This window comes from Phaethon aethereus (assembly GCF_964289735.1).
Source record: "Phaethon aethereus genome assembly, chromosome: 2".
NCBI classification, from domain to species: Eukaryota; Metazoa; Chordata; class Aves; order Phaethontiformes; family Phaethontidae; genus Phaethon; species Phaethon aethereus.
This window is the reverse complement of record NC_138582.1, coordinates 48,785,347-48,802,626: the sequence shown is the minus strand read 5'-3', so window position 1 is coordinate 48,802,626 and position 17,280 is coordinate 48,785,347. Positions and strand designations below refer to the sequence as shown.

The following is a 17,280-nucleotide window of genomic DNA, read 5'->3' as shown; positions in this document are numbered from 1 at the left end:
AGCTTCCACAAGACTCAGAAATATAACCTGCACATTTATCCTAAACTTAGATCATATCTTTTAACCTTATGATTAAAAGAAAATTTAACATTTATATTGAGGGAACTTTTTTAATATGCCTAGCAGAGAGTGAAATAATTGAAGCAGAGACAGAGATGAAGTAAGTAATACTCTTGCAACTGCAAAGTTGTCTTGCAGCCATCTCCAAATACGATCTCATGTGAAGAATTAGTTAGTCTGCATATAACTGGTTTGTTCATTGAAAGGGAAATTGTCTTCCATGTGCACATGGAGACATACACGTATCTGAACAGCTTCTTTGTATTATCTCCCCTTTGCCTTGTAGGTAGTGATAAAGAATAGTTGAATTAAATCAAACTAAAAAAATTATGAATTTTACAAGAAAAGTATTATTCTGATGTCTGTGCAGTGAAGGTATGATGACAGCACTTTTGTCAGGCTATACAGTTGTCTGACTTGTTATTTTCAGCTAGTCTGTGGAATGAAAAGAAACTGTCCCCTTTAAATTCACATTTTAAAAAAATGAAAATGCAGAAAGCCTTTTTCTTATCATGTATATTCTATAAAGTATTGACTGACAAGCACTCTGTGAAGAGCCTACTAGTTTTAAAAGTACCAGCTCTGGCTGAGAAATGCCTTTGTTAGGATGGGAGATATATAAGGTAACTTTAATTTTCCTCTGAGCTCTCTTTGGGCTCAACTTGTCTTTTGCTATGTAACTACAAAAGAATCATACACTGCATGTCCGATTACTTGGGGCATAAGGATGAAGTGTACAAGCGTACACAGAAGTGTACACAGAAGTGTACGTAGCTCACTCCTTTGCCTACCCAAAAAACTCTGCACGCTATGGTTAAACCTTCAATGACATGACTTGCTGAACTGGAGGTCAAATTGCTAAAATAACATGGACTGAGTCCAGAAAAGAATCCAGTTCACTGGCTTCCCAGTCATATGTGACCACTACTCTCCTATCTACAAATATAATAATGAATTCTCAAAGTTCCAGATTCCTAACTAGTACAAAACAACATGGTTCCAATGAAGCTACATCAATGTTCTAAATGATCTGTCTAACTATACATGACATGTCCATAAAAAGGTTCATAGACTTCTACAGACATAGTATTCTGTAATTTGGTTCTTTTCCTGCTTTCCCATATTTATCCTCCCTCCTTGCTCCCAGGTGCTTATATTTTGTCTTGATTGCCACAAACTTCTTATTTCAATTAGAAGAAAAAGAATCATTCATAAATTTTGCAACATGACACCATGCAAAAAGAATCAGTTCTAAACAACAAAACAGTGAAACAAAAGGCCACTGTTGTGAAAACCATTTTTGTCCAAATAAGGGTGAAAGCATTTTTTTCCTAGTATCATTCTTATTTGCTTTTCCAAAGGAAGATTTCACTTTTTTATCTTCCTTAGTAAAAATGAAGGGGCAGGTTGTCTCACATACTAATGTATATAAACTACTATTTCCTCTTGGATCTTCCCTTGAAGAATTTTCATTGGTCTTTTTGATTTCAGAGAGGACAGTAACAAGACTAATCCACCGCCACTTTCCACAGAGTGCCATAGCCCAACACTGCTCCAGGCTGGTTTATGATGAGGTTTTATAAAGACTACACCACACACATACCTGTTCAGAAGAAGCAGAGACTGACAACGGTTAAGCTCTTAAAACTAAACTTGCATTTCTGTGACTGACAGGAAGCACAGCCACAGAGCCAAGGCCTCTGCAGCGGCAGCCCACAAAACGGGCATTCCAACCTCTATTCACTGCCCAGGACAGTAATGACTGGATGACTGTTTCCAGATTTTTCTACTTATTTAACTATTATTCCTTTGCCCAACCAAGGAACAATTTGGTTTGCAAAGTGAAGGACACAAAAAAAGAAGTCATCCTGTTCACCATATGTAATGAATGCATGTAAAAAGGGCTGTATTTTAGGTCTGCTTAATTTGTTTCATGACTCCCGTGTTGATAGTAGTCCAGAACTTCCACTTCAGTGCAACTGCTTCAAACTGAATATTGCTAGAGATGTAATAAGGAGTCAGATAATGCCTCTTCTCTCTCTGAGTGAAGCAATTCATAGCAGGTTGATCCAATTATTGTTTCTACATTTTTTTATCAACTGTGATAAAAAAAGTCCTCAAAATTCAAGACTGGAGTTACCCTTTTTCAGTATCCAGACTCAGCAGAGATGATTTGGAGAACAACACGAAAGCTCTGCATTGCCTCTGTACACATTGCCTGATTTGGGCTGTGGAAAGATCAAGCAAATCCAGCCCAGTGTCATGACCACTTCACTGTTTGGCAGTACTATCAGTAAACCTATACAATTTCAATATATAAATCTATAAAATTTGTGCAAGGGAATAAATTATTTTTAATATCAGGCAGGACTAAAAAGTGGAAGTGACAGAACTCTTCAGTAAGGTAATAGATACCAAATATGCAACTTCTTGGCACTTAAGCTACAAGCCAACCAACAGAGCTTGATCTCAAGATAATGAAAACGTGCTGAAGTTAAAGAGAGCACTTGCGTAACATCTAACACAGTCAGACAGCCAAAGCAGTATAGTCCAAGCTACCATGACCTAGTAAACACATTTATATTCCTTACAGAGAAGTCTCAGAAACTGACAACGCTTCTCTTGCTACGGTTTCAAAAACTTCAGGAAGGTACTTGTTTCCTGACAGACATGATTACATTGAGTCTCCCATTATGAAATAAGTGATTGCCATGAAAAAAACCTAATTGATACCAGTGAGACAAGTTTTCATTAACTTATTTTTAAAATTGAGATAAGAAATATAAAGATCATGTGAGTAGCATTTGAGGCATATAGGTAGAATGATGGCTTTGTCCTGCTTCAGACTTAACTTTAAGTCCTGGTTTCAGCCAGGATAGAGCTGGTTTTCTTCACAGAAGCTAGTGTGAGACTATGTTTTGGATTTGGGATGAGAAACTGTTGATAATGTGCTGATGTTTTGGGTTGTTGCTAAGCAGTCAAGGACAGTCCGGCTTCTCGTGCTGGCCTGCCAGCGAGAAGGCTGGGGATGCACGGGAAGCTGGAGGGGACACAGCCAGGACAGCTGACCCAGGCTGGCCAACGAGATATTCCATACCATACAATGTCATGCCTGGTACATAAACTAGAGTTGGTCGGGGGGTGGAAATCGCTGCTCGGAGATGGGCTATCGATCACCAGGTGGTGAGCAATCGCTGTATTGGGCATCACTTGTTCTTCTACAGTCCTTTGTCAGTATTATTGTTGTTGTTATCATTGTTTTTTTCCTTCTCTCTTGCTGTCCTATTAAACTGTTTTTATCTCAACCCACGAGTTTTTTCCCAATTCTCTCCCCCGTCCCACTGGGGAAGGGGGGAGTGAGCGAGTGGCTGCGTGGTGCTTAGTTGCTGGCTGGGGCTAAACCACGACACTTTAGGAGTCTTAATAATATCACTAGATCAGGGCTATATTAAGCACTGCAGCTATCAGAAATACTTCTAAAAAATCATGCATAAGATGCACTGTTTTAATGCATGCAGACACACACACACAATTAGAGAGGTTTCTTCTGAAGAAATAATGAATCTGTGCACAGGATTATAAGTGTATAAATCCTACCTTCCATGTTTAATACTTGTGAAAGAAACAGCTAATAGTCATGAGCATAGCCAATACTCTATCTGTTCAAAGGAAACAATGAGCTATTAGACGTTTCCATAGTTTTGACTTTTAAGCTGGTTCTTTTTGCTGGGCAATAATTGAGATGGTTTTTCATCAAACCACTGCTAAAATTAATACTGGAGGCAAAAACATATTTAGTTTGCAAATTCATATTATTTACTGAAATAATTCAAATTATTTATTCCATTAGGGACATACATGCAACATGCTCAGAACTTCCTGCTCGGGGACCATGTTGTGCCAAGGAGAAGAGGAGAAATGGAGAAGAGGAAAGAGCATAAACAAGACAAGAAAAGGAGTTCAGCAAGCTGCTGAAGTTTTGTCTTAGCTTCAGGATTGAGCATAACACTCACTGTGTTCTTAATACATTCACATTTTATAGGTAATATTCTGAAAGAGGTGGTGGTGGGGATGCAAATTACATCTCACTTTGAGGCAGATCACCCCTCTGGAGAATAAAAGGCAGACCTTCCCTGTGCTGCATGCAAGAATAAAGCAGCTTTAATGCAATGCTTCCATTCAGCTCTGAGGGGAAGTGCTGAATGACTGCTCTTACCAGAGCCTCTTAACAATCTACTTTCCAGGACTATCTAATGCTTGTCCTCCATTAGAAGATCTCTTGATATAATTTATGAAGTGGTAATTTTCATTACCCAAATCTTACTTTCCCTTTACGTCCTCCCAAATTTCTACTGAAGGGTCCTCAAAGCCTGAGTCCACCCATTGGTATAAAGCCCAATTTTGGAAATTTACATTTAAAAAGGAAAAGTAGAGACATGTTAACAAGAAAACAAGGCTTTTTTTTTTTTTTTTTTTTTTAGAGCTATGGAACAGTAAGCACAACACGCTGAAGTGAACTTTTTCAACCTTACTCTGTTTAAGAAAAAATCCAATGAAAATATTTCATTTTGGATGTATGTAAGAAAAGTGAAGGAAATTTAAAAGTAAGTAAAAGGAAAGAATAGGAGTAGAAGAGCCCTTTTACCTGTAAGGCACTCTGGATGTGAGGATACAGGTCCACTTCCCATCTCTGCATAAGAACCGAGTACAGCAGTGTGTGTTAAATACACCCCTCAGAAATATTCTGGAATGCTTTGCTCTCAGTCTACTTTGTTAGTGTCACATACTTGCAATAAATAATTAAATTTCAGTGGAACAGGGGCTAGAACCAAGGTTTTCTACTTCTCTAACGCTTAACTATTCCACCCTTCAGGGTAAATTTCTCACTATAAGTTTTATGAAGCTACCTAACCATATTTTTTTCCAGCCAAACCTATTCAGCAAATCTATCCTGAATTCATAAATAGTTTTGCAAGCACCAAAGCTACATCAACGCAGCTAATTTACTGCTTGCTGAATCAAATGGCTGGTGCTATCTGCAAATGCCTCCACAGTGTTCCCAGAACTCCCTGCCAAGAGGGCAGAGCTGGAGGAAGCAGAACCTAACACCTGTTCTTCATAGGCAGCTTTGCTACTTTAACATCATAATTTTAATTAAGGTGATCAGTTTGGAGCTATTCTGCCTACAGATTTTTAATTCTGCAATGAAAAATAAAGAAATACCTCTCCTCTCAACAATAACTGCTACCAAAACCTCCTGTGATAGTAATACCACAAATAAAATAAATAAATTTCCTATTAATAGGCTTTTTGAGTTCTGTCTATGGTTTTAAAATTGTTTTTGTTTCAACAGCTCTCTGACTCCCTAGACAGTATTATGGGATTCTCATTTAAATCACTCAAAAACTCTGCCTCACCCTGGCTGGACCAAGGAATTGAGCTACTAGTTTCGTGCAATGGAAGTAACCGCTGTTTGCACAAGTCTTCTCTAGTTCTCCTTGGGGTAAGCACATCAACTTTGTAGCTTTTTTTTTTTTTAATTGTTACTGAAAAATCAGAGAACAAATGAGAGAATATAAAACCTGCACAATCTGAAGGAGCACTACTTCTAAACTAAGCCATACTTAGCATTACAGTGCTTTGACATCCCATGTGATTTGTAAATCTTAAGGCAAATGTACTGCAATAATCAAAATACTAGCAAAAATATAACAGCAAAAAGAAATAGCAATATCCACTCTCAGAACCTAAATGATCAATGCCAGTAGTAGGAATCCTCTATTCAGTTAGGGTATGACCTGGAAGAACTCGATGGACTATGTATAAAAGGAAAATGTTCTTTAAAAAAAAAGTTCTTTTCCACAAAAAAAGTTCATCTACCACGACAAAGGCATATTATGGAACAACTGAGATATTACTAAGATTTGACTTCATGATAATCATAAAGAGAAATAAAGCACAATAGTCTTTGCAATAAGAATCTTAGACATTCACTGTATCTGTCAAGCAACTAAATAATCCTGGAATGAGTTACCAGTTTGATTTAAAAAAATTGAAAGAAAACACACAATTCTCAGCAAATTAAAAGTAATGAAATTCTAACATGCCCTATAATAGGTGAATAATCACATGAGAAAAAATAAAATAAATATTCATCTGAGCTTTAAAAACTTACTAATAAGTTCATTGACAGCATTTTGCTATACATCACAATAACTTTTCTGTTTCAGCCAAATAGGTATTTTCAGAAACTTACACTATTTCACCTTAAATTTACAAATGCATACACATTCTGAAAGAGAATATGTGAACAGATAAACACACTGACTCATGGATACATGCACCATTTCTGTTATTCATGTAAATTATATATACTATATGTTCTGTTTCTGTTAATTCTAGTATGCAGATTACATACTATGCCCTCAAAATCTACAACCCTTAGAAAGCAAATATGCAGCTTCATCCAGCTGGACATTATAAATACACTAGACACCCTCATACAGCTTATGTAAATATAGACAAAGACATGCTTGTGTCTTCACTTCAAGAACTACAGCTTTTGTATTTTAACTATTCTTGCTAGCAAGAAAAGTATAAGGGATTGCACCACCCTTCTGCATGGCATCCTATGTAGATTAGACCAGTGCATTTATAAATATGGACGTGGTAGACCCCCAAACAACACAGTACCTGCTGTCTATCCAACCGCATCCTTTTTGCAGCATTTCTGCTTTCACTCTCACAGGCGGAAGCCAGGATACTCTCTGCAACTGCTGAAGTAAGGTGTGAGGGAATAGGTCGTGACTATGAGAGAAAAAAGAAACACAGAAATTATTTCTAGCATAATCCACGATATCCTTTTTCAAAGCACACAATACCATCACCTAGGCAGGAAAGTCCATTCACTGAAATGTAGTTTATACCAAAAAAACAGGGAAATGGAACTTGTAAAGATGAAAAATGAAACTAGTTAGATGTTAAAGCTGCAGCTGATCCATAGATCCATGAGAAGCCCTTTCCCCCCACAGCTCTATTGTCCAGTGTGTTTAGTCTGGCTCATTAAGCTGTACTTTGAACAGACAGTGGCATATTCTCTGTGTTCCAGCAGCACCCTGGCTGTCTGATTCTTGTTAAGAAAACTGAAAGGCTTTTTATCCTGTACAGCATGTGACAGAGATGAGTAGTGGTTTTTTATAGTCATAAAAAACCAAAACAAAAACCCCCAAGTGATAGGGTTGAAACATCACTCAAAACATAACAGATTGTCAGAACATTTCAGAGCAGTCTCAATCTGTAGTATATGAATATCTGCATTCCTTACTGCAACATGACTGATGTTATTAAAATAACTTTAAAAAAAAATCTTTTTTTCTTTTGATAATGCCAGCCTTCCAACGATGTAGATATTTTGTGGTTCAACTAGATATTTTAGATATACTAGATATAGATAGTATACCTATATAGATATAGATATACTAGATATATCCCAATTCAAAACCTCTCATTGCTAATTTCATAAGTGTTTACATGTTTTAGGTTAAAGGTGCAATGAATCCCAAACAACCAAGGGAATGCTAAAATCTGTTAGTTATGAACTCCAATATGGTCTTCCCTACCAGTTCATTAAGAATATATGCACACCTTTTTTTCCTAATTACATGCAAAACAATCTTTCCGACAGATAAAGCTCACAGTAAAACTAATCTTCTTCATTAATATACAAAGATATATCTGAACTATCAAGAAAATAAAGAGAATGGGGATAATAACATAGATACTGATATACATATTAAGCCTATTCCAGAGACTGCAATTTATTGAACCAGTTCTGAACTTCCATAAATTTTCAAAGCTTCATTGAACTCAAAAGTAGTAAGTAAATTTATACCTACTGAGGAACTGGCCATATGTGGGGGGTTTTGGGGGTGTTTGTTTTGTTTTGGGTTTTTGTTGTTGTTGCTTGGGGGTTTTTGTGTGGTATGTTGGTTTTTTTAGAGACTCATACCTTCTTGCTCCCAAAAGCATAAATATGCACCTGCCATGAAATGTCACTGAGTTTTGGAAGCAAGTTTTGAAGTATGCCCATTCAGTTCTTAAGACAACCTTAGCACAGATTAATTATATTGCCTCAACTGATTTTATGGTTTTATAACATTCCAGAAACTGAGGAGCCAATCATTACTAATTTTACATTTTTACCTTTAAAGATTAAAGTCCATTTATTGACTTTGGATGTGCTCTGCATAATGCCAGTTTTTTATCTGACACTGTACGTTCTCTAATGCAAGGGACCACAGTCCGTCTGGGACCAGAATCTGAACTAGCTTTTAGAAATAGAAAGGGATTTATGGGTCTCCTTCACTAGTGGGATAGGCTTATTTCTCCCCACTCATCCAGTTGCCCAAAGGCAATCAAAAAGGACTTCAGAGCGCTGGTGCGACTGGTCAATGGAGCGGGAGCACAGGTAGTATTTTCATCAATCCCTTCAGTGGCAGGGAGGAACGCTGAAAGGAACAGGAAAGCACACCTGGTTAACACATGGCTCAGGGGCTGCTGCCGTCAGCACAATTTTGGGTTTTTTGACCACGAGGTGGTTTACATGGCACCGGGCCTCCTCGCAGCAGATGGAGTGCAACTGACTCCAAGGGGCAAAAGAATTCCAGCTTACGAGCTGGCAGGCCTCATCAAGAGGGCCTTAAACTAGATTTGAAGGGGGAAGGGGATAAAACCAGAGTCACCGGAGATGAGCCTAGGGGTGGCATGCCAGAGTTGAAATTGATAGTCCAGCTCAAGTGCATCTACACCAATGCACGCAGCATGGGCACCAAACAGGAGGAGCTGGAAGCCATTGTGCAGCGGGACAGCTATGATGTAGTTGCCATCACAGAAACATGGTGGGATGCTTCTCATGACTGGAGTGCTGCAATGGATGGCTATAAGCTCTTCTGAAGGGATAGGCAAGGAAGGAGAGGTGGTGGGGTGGCCCTGTATGGTAGGAAGTGTTTTGATTGTACAGAAATCAATGATTGTGAAGACCAAGTCGAGTGCTTACGGGTAAGGATGAGGGGGAAGGCCAATGAGGCAGATACCCTGCTGGGAGTCTGTTATAGACCACTCAACCAGGATGAAGAAGCAGATGAGACATTCATAAGCGACTGGCAGAAGTCTCGCATTCGCTGGCCCTCATTCTTGTGGGGGACTTCAATCTACCAGACATCTTCTGGAAGTACAACACGGCAGAGAGGAAACAGTCTAGGAGGTTCCTGGGGTGTGTGGAAGATACCAGCTGTGTCAGGAAGTGAGCTGTGTCAGGGGAGGTGCCCTGCTTGACCTGCTGTTTACAAACAGAGAAGGACTGGTGAGAGATGTGGTGGTCAGAGGCCGTCTTGGGCTTAGCGACCGTGACATGATAGAATTCTCAGTTGTGAGCGAAGTAAGGAGAGGCATCAGCAAAACTGCTACCATGGACTTCCAGAGGGCAGACTTTGGCCTGTTCAGGTCACCGGTTGAGAGAGTCCCTTGGGAGACAGCCCTGAAGGGCAAAAGGGTCCAGGAAGGCTGGACAGTCTTCAAGAAGGAAATCTTAAAGGCACAGGAGCAGGCAGTCCCCATGTGCCATAAGAAGAGCTGGCGGGGAAGGTGACCAGCCTGGCTGAACAGGGAGATTTTGCTGGACTCAGGGAAAAAAGGAGAGTTTATCACCTCTGGAAGAAGGGGCAGGCAACTCACGAAGAGTACAAGGATCTCGTTAGGTCAAGCAGGGACAAAATTAGAAAGGCCCAGCTAGAGCTCAGTCTGGCCACAGTCGTAAAGGATAATAAGAAATGTTTTTACAAATATATTAAGAATAAAAAGAGAGGCTAGGAGAATCTCCATCCCTTACTGGATATGGCGGGGAACATTGTCTCCAAGGATGAGGACAAAACTGAGGTACTTAATGCCTTCTTTGCCTCAGTCTTTAATAGCCAGTCCAGGTATCCACAGGGTATTCAGCCCCCTGAGCTGGAAGACAGGGATGGAGAGCACAATAACCTGCCCATAATCCAGGAGGAGGCAATTAAGGACCTGTTAAGCCACCTGGACACCCACAAGTCTGTGAGGCCTGATGGGATCCACCCGAGAGTACTGAGAGAGCTGGCGGAGGAGCTTGCCAAGCCACTCTCCATCATTTATCAGCAGTCCTGGTTAACAGGGGAGGTCCCAGACTACTGCAGGCTTGCCAATGTGACACCCATCTACAAGAAGGGCCGGAAGGAGGATCCTGGGAACTACAGGCCTGTCAGCCTGACCTCCATACCAGGGAAGATCATGGAGTGGTTCGTCTTGAGGGTGCTCACAGGGCATATGAAGGACAACCAAGGGATCAGGCCCAGCCAGCATGGGTTCATGAAGGGCAGGTCCTGCTTGACCAACCTGATCTCCTTCTATGACCAGGTGACCCGCCTATTGGATGAGGGAAAGGCTGTGGATGTTATCTACCTGGACTTCAGTAAATCCTTTGACAGCATGTCCCACAGCATTCTCCTGGAGAAACTGGTGGCTCATGGCTTAGACAGGTTTACTCTTCACTGGGTAAATCCTGTTGGCAGCTGGTCACAAGCGGTGTTCCCCAGGGCTCAGTTCTGGGGCCGGTCTTGTTCAATATCTTTATTGATGATCTGGATGAGGGGATCGAGTGCTCCCTCAGTAAGTTTGCAGATGACACCAAGCTGGGTGGGAGTGTTGGTGTGCTGGAGGGTAGGAGGGCTCTGCAGAGGGATCTGGACAGGCTGGATCGATGGGCAGAGGTCAACTGTATGAGGTTTAATAAGGCCAAGTGCTGGGTCCTGCACTTGGGTCACAACAACCCCATGCAACGCTACAGGCTTGGGGAGGAGTGGCTGGAGAGCTGCCCAGCGGAAAGGGACCTGGGGGTGCTGGTTGACAGCTGGCTGAACAGGAGCCAGCAGTGTGCCCAGGTGGCCAAGAAGGCCAACAGTGTCCTGGCCTGTATCAGAAATAGTGTGGCCAGCAGGAGTAGGGAAGTGATTGTGCCCCTGTACTCAGCACTGGTGAGACCGCACCTTGAATACTGTGTTCAGGTTTGGGCCCCTCACTACAAGAAGGACGTTGAGGTGCTGGAGCATGTCCAAAGAAGGGCAACGAAGCTGGTGAGGGGTCTGGAGCACAAGTCTTATGAGGAGCGGCTGAGGGAACTTGGGTTGTTTAGTCTGAAGAAAAGGAGGCTGAGGGGAGACCTTATCGCTCTCTACAACTACCTGAAAGGGGGTGGTGGCGATGAGGGTGTTGGTCTCTTCTCCCAAGTAACTAGCAATAGGATGAGAGGAAATGGCCTCAAGTTGCGCCAGAGGAGGTTTAGATTGGGTATTAGGAAAAATTTCTTCACTGAGGGTGTGGTCAGGCATTGGAACAGGCTGCCCAGGGAGGTGGTGGAGTCACCGTCTCTGGAAGTGTTCCAAAAACATGTAGATGTGGCGCTTCAGGACATGGTTTAGGGGACATGGTGGCGCTGGATTAATGGTTGGACTTGATGATCTTGAAGGTCCTTTCCAACCTTAGTGATTCTGTGATTCTGTGAAAAGCAAGCTCTCTGGCATCAGTGTAGCAGCTGTGTAAGAAAGACAATCAGAGGCTGCAATACTACAATAAAACATACTCAGATTGATTTGATAGAACAAGCTATTGAACTTCTTTCCAGTTTGCACAACAATGCATTCCCATGCACTTTTGGAAATAAGTCAGTCTAAGAGATGGGGGACACTGATGTTAAACTCTGGTGTAATTACAGAACTTAAGAATACAGTACAAACAGACACCTTCCTCAAAGCTCCAGAGGAGGGAGTAAGTCTTTGCAGCAGGTTTTCACTGACAAAGCATTATATTTATTATTCTGCCTCCCCAGAATGGTGATGTTACTCTGAATACATTATTGCATCACTTAGCCACACTAGATTCCTCCCCTGTATTTGGTGGTCAAGTATCACTGTACATGCCACTGTTTTATGTATGTTCAATGTACATTAACTACACTGGCTGAATGGAAGGGTCAGTGTGGTCCTCTAGCAGTGGCCACACAATGACATTCTTGAAAAATGGCGAGTGAACACCTGGATAACTCCTCCAGCTCAGGGCTTTAATTAGAGCTATAACAATACCTATATGTATTTTTGGATAATCAATGGATTTTTAGAGGGTGACATAGGAGCCAAAAAATTCATGGTCTGAACAAAAAGTAAAATGAACCCAAGTTGCTCCAGCTTCTTTTTTTGTGGGAGAAAATAGGTTTACTGAAGTGTTTTATGAAATAAAAATAAAGAGTTACCATAAAAGTCAAGCAGTCACATGCTTTTCTCTGAAAAGGAGTGCAGTCGTTATGTGTTCACTGTTGAAATATTGAACTCAAGATTATTACCTGCAAAAATGAGGAAATCTCCAGGTAATGGAGTATCTCCCTCTTGAAATATGTGTTAACCCATAATTTCTCTTATTCATCACTCCAGCTGGCTGTTTGATATGTTCATGTCAAGAACTATCTAGAGTGAACCTTAGGGAGAATGTAATGAACGCATGGTTAAGTCACCTGGGGAGTAAAACACTATAAAAAAGCACAGGAGAAAAATCATCTGATTAAGGTTCAGGTTCTATCAGCTTAATTCAGGCAAAGCACTAGTTTGGCATTGACTGAGAAGACAAACACAGTCCTCTGTCACTAGCAGCAGAGCTATTAAAAAGATTTTCTGTTCCATGAAATGCCATATCTGTGAAGTGTCAAAGAGAGAGATCAATTTTGAAAAGCCTGGACTAAGAGGAAAAAAATGCTTTGAAATAACCACTTTTTAAAATAAGTTTTTAAATAAACTGAATTAATCATCGTAATTTCTAAGCGTAGAGGCCCCTTCTGTCTTAACTTCATCTTCTATACTTCTGATTATTCATGATCTCTGTCATGACTCCCAGCTATATAACCATGTCTGTAAGATGCTCAAGCATCCCAGTCCTTGTGAGGTTCTGAACATTTCTCAGCTCCCTATCCAAGGGTGAGACACAAAGGCCTTGGGAACCATGGCAAAAGCAACATCATTCAGTTCTGCAGAACTGAGCCTGCAGATCTCAGCCAAACCAACGTTTTCTAGGCTCCCAGAATCCCTTCCACAGAGCTGAGTGCTGGTTCCTGTATGTATTAGAAAGCAGGAGAACATTTTTGTCATTTTGAAACAATGACAGGTAGAAAAGAGGTTTGTGGAAATTTTACAGTAACTTTCAGGTGAAGACATGGAAAAGGACCTGGGTGTTGGTTGACAACTGGCTGAACAGGAGCCAGCAGTGTGCCCAGGTGGCCAAGAAGGCCAACAGCGTCCTGGCCTGTATCAGAAATCATGTGGTCAGCAGGAGTAGGGAAGTGATTGTGCCCTTGTAGTCAGCACTGGTGAGGCCACACCTTGAATACTGTGTTCAGTTTTGGGTCCCTCACTACAAGAAGGACATTGAGTTGCCAGAGTGTGTCAACGAAGCTGGTGAGGGGTCTGGAGCACAAGTCTTAAGAGGAACGGCTGAGGGAACTTGGGTTGATTAGTCCAGAGAAAAGGAGGCTGAGGGGAGACCTTATTGTTCTCTACAACTACCTGAAAGGAGGTTGTGGCGACGAGGGTGTTGGTCTCTTCTCCCAAGTAACTAGTGATAGGACAAGAGGAAATGGCCTCAAGTCACACCAGAGGAGGTTTAGACTAGACATTAGGAAAAATTCTTTACTGAGAGAGTGGCTGCCCAGGGTGGTGGTGGAGTCACCATCACTGGAGGTGTTCAAAAAACATATGGACATGGCACTTCGGGACATGGTTTAGTGGGCACGGTGGTGTCAGGTTGATGGTTGGAGTTGATGATCTTAAAGGACTTTTCCAACCTTAATGATTCTATGGTAAGCAGCTTAATGCAGACCTTCTGAGAACACCATATGCCTCTGTCTATCACACAGCAGCAGCATACAGAATCCCTTTGTATTTACTTGGAAACACAATACTGCTTGTGACTACACTAAAGCAGTATCCATGTTTTGAACACACATGATTCTTTGTTTTTGTACATCTCTTCAGCTGACAACTAACGTTCAGCCTCTAACATGATGGAGGCAAAGAGCATTTTGACAAAAGAGGTAAGGGAAACCTGCTAGATTTCATGTACATGTGGTTGCCTCTGTTTTTAACATCTTTTGAAGTGACTGACATTCAGGAAATGGTTGAAATTCTCTCAGTAGCCCAAAGGAGATGACCAACCACCTCCAGTCCTCTCATATTTGAAACTGCATTTCAAGGTAATTTAAACCCGATTCTTGAGACCACCACAGAGCCTGTAGATGACAATGATGACAAAGCAACAAGCACACTTAACCACTATATTGGACAGGAACTTTTGCATCGTTTTAAGAGAAATAATTTTTGTGGAAATTATTATGAAGACTTTATATACTCATCCCCTTATCTTTTCTGGAGACTGTACAAATTATTGACAGATACACTTTTGCAGATTTGTTAATGAAAAGTCAAATTAGCCAACACTTCTTTGTAGTCAAATAACTGTTGGTTTGCTTTAAAGAACATTAAAGCTAATGAAGATCCTTCCATGGCTCTCAACAATCAAAGATTCTTACAACAAGCCTTTCTGGAGTTATGGAGTAGTCCTGCAAGGTTGCTGGTTTTTTAGTAGTTGAGATCAGAAATCCTTGGACCAGATCCTCTAGAAATTAGCTCTACTGGTATAATCTCGGATTCCTTAACATAAGAGAGACTATGACTTTCAATATGCTGTAAAATATTAATTTGCAGTACACCAACTGTATACAGTATCATCAGGTCTTCTGTTTAAAGTGAGGTACCTTTGCAGTATCTTCATGGGAAACAAAATACCCTTTTTGTCATACTCGCACAATTCCTGTATTTCTATATAGAATCTAAAAACTGCTATGGTCTAATTTGAAATGTACATTTTTGGTATAAAACTACCAATTATTGATAAAATAGATGGATATTTCAGTCTAACCCACTAGGAGCAGTATATTCACCAAAAAGAAGTTTGCAATCTGCAGTACATGCTGTCTTCCTGTGGTTAGAGATCTGTTGTCTCTAAAGTTACTACTTTGGCATTTTTTGTGAGATCCAGCATTTAGTTACACATAAAAGTCAAAGTTGTCATAAAGAAGCTTGGTCTAGATACTCTTACACATGTTACAGCAGTCTGACTCAGTTCTGAAAAAATACAGCTACCTATTATGTCAGATAATGGGCACACATGCATACCTGCTAAAATAACAAATTTTATAACCTGACATTTGTGCATAAATACTACCTTCTAGTTTAGGCCAATTAACACTATAAAGGAGATCAACATAAGACAGCTGCAAGCACATAAACATACAAGTTACTTAATTTTGTTCATAGAGACCCTCATATAAATGTATGAACCCTACTACAAATGCGTGAATGAGAACATATTTATACTATTACTCAAACTTGGAAAAAAAATCGTTCCAAATTTTCCAAAGTAATTGGGCATCTGAAGGTGAAGATGAATGCCTAAGATGACTCACTGACAGTAACCAAGTTTTCCAGTGGTACCACTAAGTACTTCCTTGCATGTTGGGCTCCTAACAATGTGATACTCCCTGGAGCTCTCCTGCATGTCAGTTTTTTCCTCAGGTATCATAAGACCAGTTCATTTCCAAAATGAAATATTGCAAATGTGCCACAACTCTTCCATAATAACTATTTATAACAATATGCAATACCTAAACAGCATTTTATAATAGAAAATATCCAAAATACTTACAAGACAGGATATGCATTATCTTCAAAAGAGATTTTTTTACTCAGTGTAATGCAGTGAAATGTATGACACAGAACTGTCCTACACTGCACAGTTCCAAAGGATTCAGAAACCTGTCCACAGAATATTTTTTAATTTACAGACTGAAGTACAGTACTGCACTCTATTGGATGTACTTTTATAATTGTTAGTTAGTACAGAATAGTGAAATAGGAACAACCAGACTGGCATTTTAATGCTTGTAGCACTGCGTTTCAGGTTGCGTTTTGATATATTTTGCTCAGTCTTGCAGTCTAGTGATAAATACCCAATTGTAACACCTACTAAAGAATTCAAAGAAGTAACAAGAAATATTTTCTTAAACGGCAGAAAAAGCTTTTTAAAATGTTCAGTGATGTTCACATCACTAAGTTTTCAGCTTTAAAGTACATTTAATCAAAACACTGTGTATTGCACCTTGATTATGACAGCACCTAAATATATCCTTATATATCTTAACATTTACACAGGTATATGGGTGCATTAAGTGACACATTCTCATCAACCACTGTTCTGCTGCTGCTGCTGTGCCTACTTATGGGGCCAAGTCCTGCTCTACTTATTCAAGACGGCAGTTTCAGTGGGGCTAGTGGAAATTTCAAATTACTTATGTGAACAACAGAAAGAATATCCATGTGACTTTATCCACCTAAAACTCAGCTATTTTGTCTAAACTAGTCATGTAGGCTTCTCTTTTGTTTCATTGAAAAGACATGTATCTCCAGAAGTTGTCTAATAAGACAGCTGGGGATGAACCTCTCTGGACTGGTTCATCGAAGCGCTTCACTGATGGCTGGAGGAGCCCAAGTCACCTAATTTCTCTAGAAAACTTAGGTAAGAGTACCTCTAGCCCAAATCTATCTGGTATTTCAGACTGACAGAGAACCCCAGGAATCATCATGCGGAACTAACTCCTCTGAGTTAGGCGGGAATTGGATCGGACACTCCAATACCAAACAGTTTACTAGCAAAACTCCAGAGGACTAGGAAAAACTGAGCCTGATTTAACATTATTTCCTGTTTCCCCTAAACAAATACACTGAACTGTCTCCTTACCCTTAAGCTGCTGGCACAAGCCACCTAATCAGGTAAGATTGAGACCTCTGCTGCAATGTAAGTCAGAATCACAGCATAACAAAACTGACCTATTTACTACTTTCCTTCTGATTTCAAGCTTACAAGTAATGAGGGTGAACTTTTTTACCCCAGATTTTTTTTTCCATAAAAGGGGGGGGGAGTAGGTCTATATCACAACTTATTGCCATTTTGGAGGGGATTGTTTTTCTTCTAATTTCAATTAAACAGTGAAACAAATAACAGTATTGCATTCCTATCTTTTCCTCTCTCACAGAATGTAGAAGA

The 17,280-nt window shown here is 40.3% G+C and overlaps 1 protein-coding gene across 4 annotated transcripts in view; it reads right to left on the bottom strand.

Annotated features, from left to right (window-relative positions):
* NOL4 (nucleolar protein 4) overlaps nucleotides 1-17,280 on the bottom strand; it is a gene marked incomplete at its 3' end in the record, with an annotated part of 203,785 nt that overhangs the window by 28,441 nt on the left and 158,064 nt on the right. For 3 of the 4 annotated variants that reach the window (XM_082015263.1, XM_082015264.1, XM_082015265.1), the window contains one exon: nucleotides 6,754-6,867. The exons of the other annotated variant lie outside the window; for it this stretch is intronic. In XM_082015263.1, the coding sequence (XP_081871389.1) occupies nucleotides 6,754-6,867 (114 nt within the window). The remainder of the gene's footprint in view (nucleotides 1-6,753; nucleotides 6,868-17,280) is intronic. 4 annotated transcript variants of the gene reach the window in all.